This window comes from Melanerpes formicivorus, unplaced genomic scaffold (assembly GCF_026170545.1).
Source record: "Melanerpes formicivorus ecotype bairdi unplaced genomic scaffold, bMelFor1.0.p_v2 SCAF_15, whole genome shotgun sequence".
In the NCBI taxonomy this organism is placed as follows: Eukaryota; Metazoa; Chordata; class Aves; order Piciformes; family Picidae; genus Melanerpes; species Melanerpes formicivorus.
In genome coordinates, this window is record NW_027142367.1 from 7,479,768 (window position 1) to 7,485,767 (window position 6,000).

General features: G+C 44.0%; 1 protein-coding gene across 3 annotated transcripts in view; it reads left to right on the plus strand.

The window, feature by feature from the left end:
- RIPOR2 (RHO family interacting cell polarization regulator 2) overlaps positions 1–5,756 on the plus strand; it is a 73,217-nt gene extending 67,461 nt beyond the window's left edge. For all 3 annotated transcript variants that reach the window (XM_068147533.1, XM_068147535.1, XM_068147534.1), the window contains exons 20-22: positions 566–649; positions 2,668–2,758; positions 4,356–5,756. In XM_068147533.1, coding sequence (XP_068003634.1) covers positions 566–649; positions 2,668–2,758; positions 4,356–4,456 — 276 coding nt within the window. In that variant the 3' untranslated portion in view covers positions 4,457–5,756. The remainder of the gene's footprint in view (positions 1–565; positions 650–2,667; positions 2,759–4,355) is intronic.
- The last annotated feature ends 244 nt before the right edge of the window (positions 5,757–6,000 follow it).

Here is a 6,000-nt window from a genome sequence, read left to right on the forward strand (position 1 = left end):
GAGTTCATTGTGCAGCTGACAGCCACTAAGATCTGCTGCTCATGCTGGCTTTGTTTGCTCAACAGTAGCCACTAATTTATAGGGCCAAGCAGTAAACTGGTCTAGCAGCTGAAACTAACCTTATAATAGTTATTTGCAGTCCCCCTGGGGTCCATCCCAGCCTGTTTATTACCATCCCTACATTACCAAGATCATTGCCAGGGTCAGTTCTTAACCCATTTAAATTCCAAGGCCCGTTTAAATCTCTTTGTCAATTTATCAGGAAAGGCCCTCAAGGGTGCCAGATTGTGCTTCTGTTTTTCACTTTAATGTGAACTTGTCCTCACCAAAAGCTAGCCTGAGACTACTAAGTCATAACTAGTGGCCTGGCCTGGGTCTGCTGTAGGGAATTATCCCACCACATTTTCTGTAGCAGGAGCTGTGCCTCTCCATGCCACGGATTTACAGTCTGGGAGGTGTGCTGCAATCCTTCTCTGTTCAGTAGGACAGGAGCACCTCCACATCACCCTTCTGCTCCACACCAGCACAGACATTTTCATCAATACTTTTCTTTATCTGTTTCCAGGCCTTGATTTATTACTGCGAAGCACTAACCCAGCCCAACCTCCAGCTGCAGAAAGCTGCTTGCTTGGCTCTAAGATACCTCAAGGTAAGAGGCAAGGAATTCACTGTGGCACTTTGCTTTACTTTAAAGAAAGGACATCTGATAGGTACAAACAACAGAAGAGAACTTACCAGAGTGGCAGCAGCAGCAGCAATGGGGTTTTTTTGCATTGCTGCATTGCATCCTTTTACAGATACTGTGCTGCTTGGGAATAGTTGAAAAGCTTCATTGCAAAACCAGCCAGGCTCTGGGATGATGACAAAGTTTATGGTTTTCATATCATCTTTTCCTCCCTCTCATATTGACTTCAGGAGACATACTTCCACATCACAAAGTATTCATCCATAGCGTTGTGACTGAGAGGAAAAAAATCCATTCTTTCCCAGGTTAAAATGAGCTGTAATGCATGTGGGTTGCAGTTGCAGAAGAGAAAGGGAGAGAGAGGTCACAGCTTGTTTTGTGACAAAGATGGTACATCTGGGCACTACAGCTAGCACCTGGTACCATTTCTGCACTCCCTCCCGTGATGGGGAGGAAGAATGCCCTTTTGTTTTAGCTGTATAGAGCCATGGGAAATGGCAGCCACCCAAGCCTGACTGCTATGGGATACTGGGGTAAAAAATATCTTCCAGGAGACAGACCCACCATGGACTGGTTGTTCCTTCCTTGAAGAAGATAGCTCTAAAATATAATTTCATCTCAGCCAGAACTGAAACTGATCCTACATTGTTAAAATACAAGTCCCTGTTTTCCCTTAAACTAAAGGCAGGAAGGCATCCCTGAGAAGCAACACTGAGGGGCATTACACCTGTTCTGCATACAGGGCACAGTAGGGTTTTTGCTGTCTCAGGAAAAGTCAAACTAAGAATTGGTGGTAGGAAGTGGAGATCAACACATTTAAATTGAGCAGTGTGACTCTTGATGCATCTTGAATGGCAAGAACAGCAATTGCTGGAGGAAAAAAAACACATTACTGAAAGGATGTATCATTGGGATCTTCACAGAAAAAGGTGCAGCCTTTCTCAAAGATACTGTTTCAGGGATGGGAATGCTACAATGGGTAGGTGCCTGTGGATGTGCTAACCCTGTGTCAGTCTAATTCACATCAAATCACATTGGCTGCACAATGTCCCATTGTGAATCTCTTGGAGGTTTTGCAGATTGCAGCAAGCTCTGTGTGGCTGTGGCCCCATCACTCATAAGCATTCAAGCTGCAGTCTAGCACAGACCTGCCCTGAGTCAAGGGGAGGCAACCACATTGAAGATGAGGTGTGAGGTTTAATGGTTCTGATGGCTAAGCTCTTGTTCAGAGCACCATAGACCAGCCCCATGCCCCTCAGATCAAGGCTCATACAAATACTGACTCTGTGGCTCAGTGCCTCTGCCCTGTGTCATGCTAGGGCAGTTTGTGGCCTTCCTTTCACTCATCTCTCTTCTTGTCATATTAAATAGCCTGCAAGAGACACTATCACAGCTGCTCTCCCTAAAGGCCTGACATTTTTCTGTGGCAGAGAACACAATTATTCCTTGCTTTCTTCCCAAAACAACAGAGACAAGGCAAAAATGTGGAAACACTGGTTCAGGTGGTGATGAGCCTGCAGTGAAGTGACTGACCTGGCCAGCCAATGTTCCCCTGTAGGTACACTTAGGCTGGTGAAAAAAGCCTGCTCAGACTTCTCAGATTTGATGTGCACAGTTTGAAACACATTCCCTTGCCACTCATCTCCCATCCATCCCTGTGTCATACCCTTACTGTGGCACTTTGTGGCTTTGTCCCATCGCCCATCACTACAGTAAGAAGTGGCAGGCATAGCTGGTCAGCCAGATTTATGCATGCAGCATACAGTGCAGGAAGTTTGCAAAGGGTCCACACTGACAGCAGAAAATATGCCTTCTCCTAGATGCTCCCCCTCAGGGAAGCCCCACTCACATCTCCACAAAGGCCCTTCCCTTGGAGTAGGAAGAGCAGTGGAGGGCTTGGCCACAATTTCCATTCAAGGTTGTGAAATGAAACCAGAGTGTACCCTGCAGAGCTTAATGGGGTTTTCTTTTGCACTTCCCAGGCTACTGAGAGTATTAGGATGCTGGTCACGCTCTGCCAGTCTGACAATGAAGAGATCAGAAAAGTGGCATCCGAAACCCTGCTCTCCCTTGGTGAGTTGCTCGTTTTAGAGCAGTAGTTCATTTTCTTTTGTAGCACAGCAGCATGTAAGACACCTGAATTGTACAAACATGGGACTCTAAAGTGAAAAAAAAAACTTCACCTAGGGACTCAAACAGGTTAGAAAATAGAAACAGGTTAAAATCATTTTGAAAAGCATGAAAATGAGCCAAAAATAGAGAATTTAAATTGCATGAGTCTGGAGGGGGAAGCAGGAAAGGAGGAGCAGACAAACAGAAATAACATGCAATTAATTTGAAAACAAAGCAGCCTTGAGAAGGCAGGACAGGCTGCATCTCATTCACTCTCCTCCTGAGGACCCCCTCCTATCACCTCCATAGTGCCAGTCACACTCTCAAGTGCCATTAGCACTGCCAAGTGCTCATTTAATCTAAATCATCTTTATGTGCTTATTTGGACAGACCCTAGCTGCAAGTCCTCTTCACATAGTACCTCAGGCAGCCTGCATTGACCTTCATTTGTCCTTGGGACAAGAGATACCCTGTTCCTTAGCCTGTGGTCTGGCTGCATAGCAGCATGACTGCAAGTGCAGATGCAGTTTCGGGGCAGCAGTACTTCAGTGGCACACAAAAAAAAGAATTGTTTTTCTGGCTTTTAGGCTGGACATGAATCTCTGCTCTATGGGTGTGTGGCCATCTGTGATTATAGTTATGCAAATTCTCCAAATACACTCATTGATTCACCAATTCACCAGGAATTCACTCTGCTGTTGAATGTGTTGCTGCTCAGGTTATTAAACAATTAGGCTGAGGACACTTCTGTGAGTGGTGGGAGATTGTACTGCCATTCTTCTAGGTGACACAGAAGAGAGACCATTTTGGTTCCCAATACTGTTGAACCTAAGGTGCTGAATTGGCTCTCTTCAGGTACACACAGGGAGTAAGAGACACAAATAGTTAAACTCGGCAACTGCACTGTTTCCTCTAGTTCAACTGTATAGAAGTAACAATGTGTGCCAGGAAGGGAGAAGTGGGTAACTTTATACTTGGTCAAAGCAGAAGTGGATAAACATCATCTGCCTCTGGTATACCACAACAGAGCTGAGACCTTGACAAGCACCAAAGGTCACTTAGACAAATGTGGAGATACACATATGTCCAGTTATGTTCCAGTGGTGGAACACTGGAATAGGTTGCCCAGGGAAATGGTTGGGGCCCCATCCCTGCAGATACTCAAAGTGAGGCTCAACAGGGCTCTGGGCAACCTGGTCCAGTTGAGGATACCCCTGATGACTGCAGGGGGGAAAGGGTGGGGTTGGACTAGATGACATTCAGAGGCCCCTTCCAACCCAGCCCTTTCTATGATTCTTTACTGTTCAACTTATACAAGCCACATGTACTTGTGCATTCTGTAGCTAAAACCAGCAAATTACATGAGAAAACAACTGGAACATTCAGAGCATGCTCAGTTTTTCCAAGTAATTTCTGAAGTGGCCTTCAACAAGGTAAATTGTCAGAAGAGCAAGAAGTTCCTGACAGATCAGTACTTTATAACAATGGGGAAAATCCAATGTTTTAAAGGTTATAAGGCAATAAGGTAATACACTATACTTAAATATTTTGTATTCAGGTGAAGATGGGAGACTGGCATATGAGCAGCTGGACAAATTCCCCCGGGAATTCGTTAAAGTTGGAAGCAGGCGTGGAACTGAAGCAGCCACAGCTTTCTAGGGGGGAAAGAACTGCCTACATTTAACAGGCATTGAAGGAGGATGGAGCTGCACTTTAGTGTGGGGAGCACACTAGGAAGGAAGACTGAAAAGTTCTATGAGACTGTCCCAAAATGTAGCAAGTTACAGGCTTCTCAAGGAACAGTGAAATCTAAAATCCAGCTTCAGGATCCCTCTTGGCTCCACCTTGCAGCTCGTGATGCTGAGGAACAATGCTTTCTGGACTGATTCATAGCAAATAAGTGCATAGCAGTTACTCAGCCTCCACAAACTTCTATGAGTTGTTAGAATTTGGCACTTTCATGTATTTTACTACTTGACTATTTACTTCTTCCAAGTTGTCATGAAAGCTTGAGATGTGATGCTGTATCTAACCAGACCAAGCGGGAGGCCACCTGAGCAGGACTGCAAAGCAGCTTTTTCTTCAACCCCATGCTAAGCACCTGCTGTCATGCAGTGTCCCCAGCCACAGGGAACACCACTCAGCTTTCCCACTTTTCTCTCAGTAATGAAATATAAAGCAAGTTTCTTCAAGTTCTGCCTCCAGAAACAGCATGATGTAAACCCTGCAAGATGTCACTTCGGTGACTCATTCTAAATGCCTCTGCTGGTCTTTTATTTCCTTTCTCTTGCCCTCCAGCAACAAGCCATCATTAATCCAGAGATCTGTGAGGGGGAAATCAAACAATCATGTAGGTTTCTGAAAACTAAATGAAAAGGTAAAGTATGACTACTTATTCCAAGGAGGAGTGAATACAGCTATTTGCACCAGTCCCCACAGCCATTTGGTCCTGCAAGTCACAGGCAGGATTGGATTTCATACACTGTAATTAGTGGATCGTAGCTTCTATAGAGTGATTTCAATATGAAGAAATAGAACCAACTGAAGTGGACCTCAGAGGCAGTAATAAAGGGCAAAGAGAATGAATTCCCCCCACCCCCTCCCTGCAAGGATGAAAGACAGCAAGCGCTTTAAACTGTTGATTATGAGCCTGAAGTTAACAGAGGAGGTGAATAGAATTTAACAGAAGAGTGTTCCTGTACTGTGTTCATTATGCATGAAATGCTACTTAGATGTCAATTAAAGTATCTGAATTTGCATAGACTACATAGGAAAGATTGCAAACAGTACACATCAAAAGGAAGCCTTGTATGCCAAAGACACTGGCAGGCAGGGGTCATTTTAGTTTGGGTTTGTTTGGTCTTTTTTAACTGTGAATGTTACAATGTACATAACTGTATATTTATAAATATATATATTCTTCCTTTAATTAAAAAAGTACATTTTGTACAGATCAAAATGCTTACTTGCTTGCTGAACACCACAGACCTTTTGCAGAAGGCAAACTTAACCATGTTATGGTTTTTATAGCACACCTACCCCATCAGCTGAATTCTTCCAGGGTGCTTTTGTACTGAGTTCTGCTTTTTTTATGTTGTTCTTTTGGTTTTTTCCCCCTTTTAGTTTTGTGGCATTTGTACTCACCATATTTCCTATCACATTTAAGTTATAATAAAGATTTTTTTAATTACTAAGCACATCAG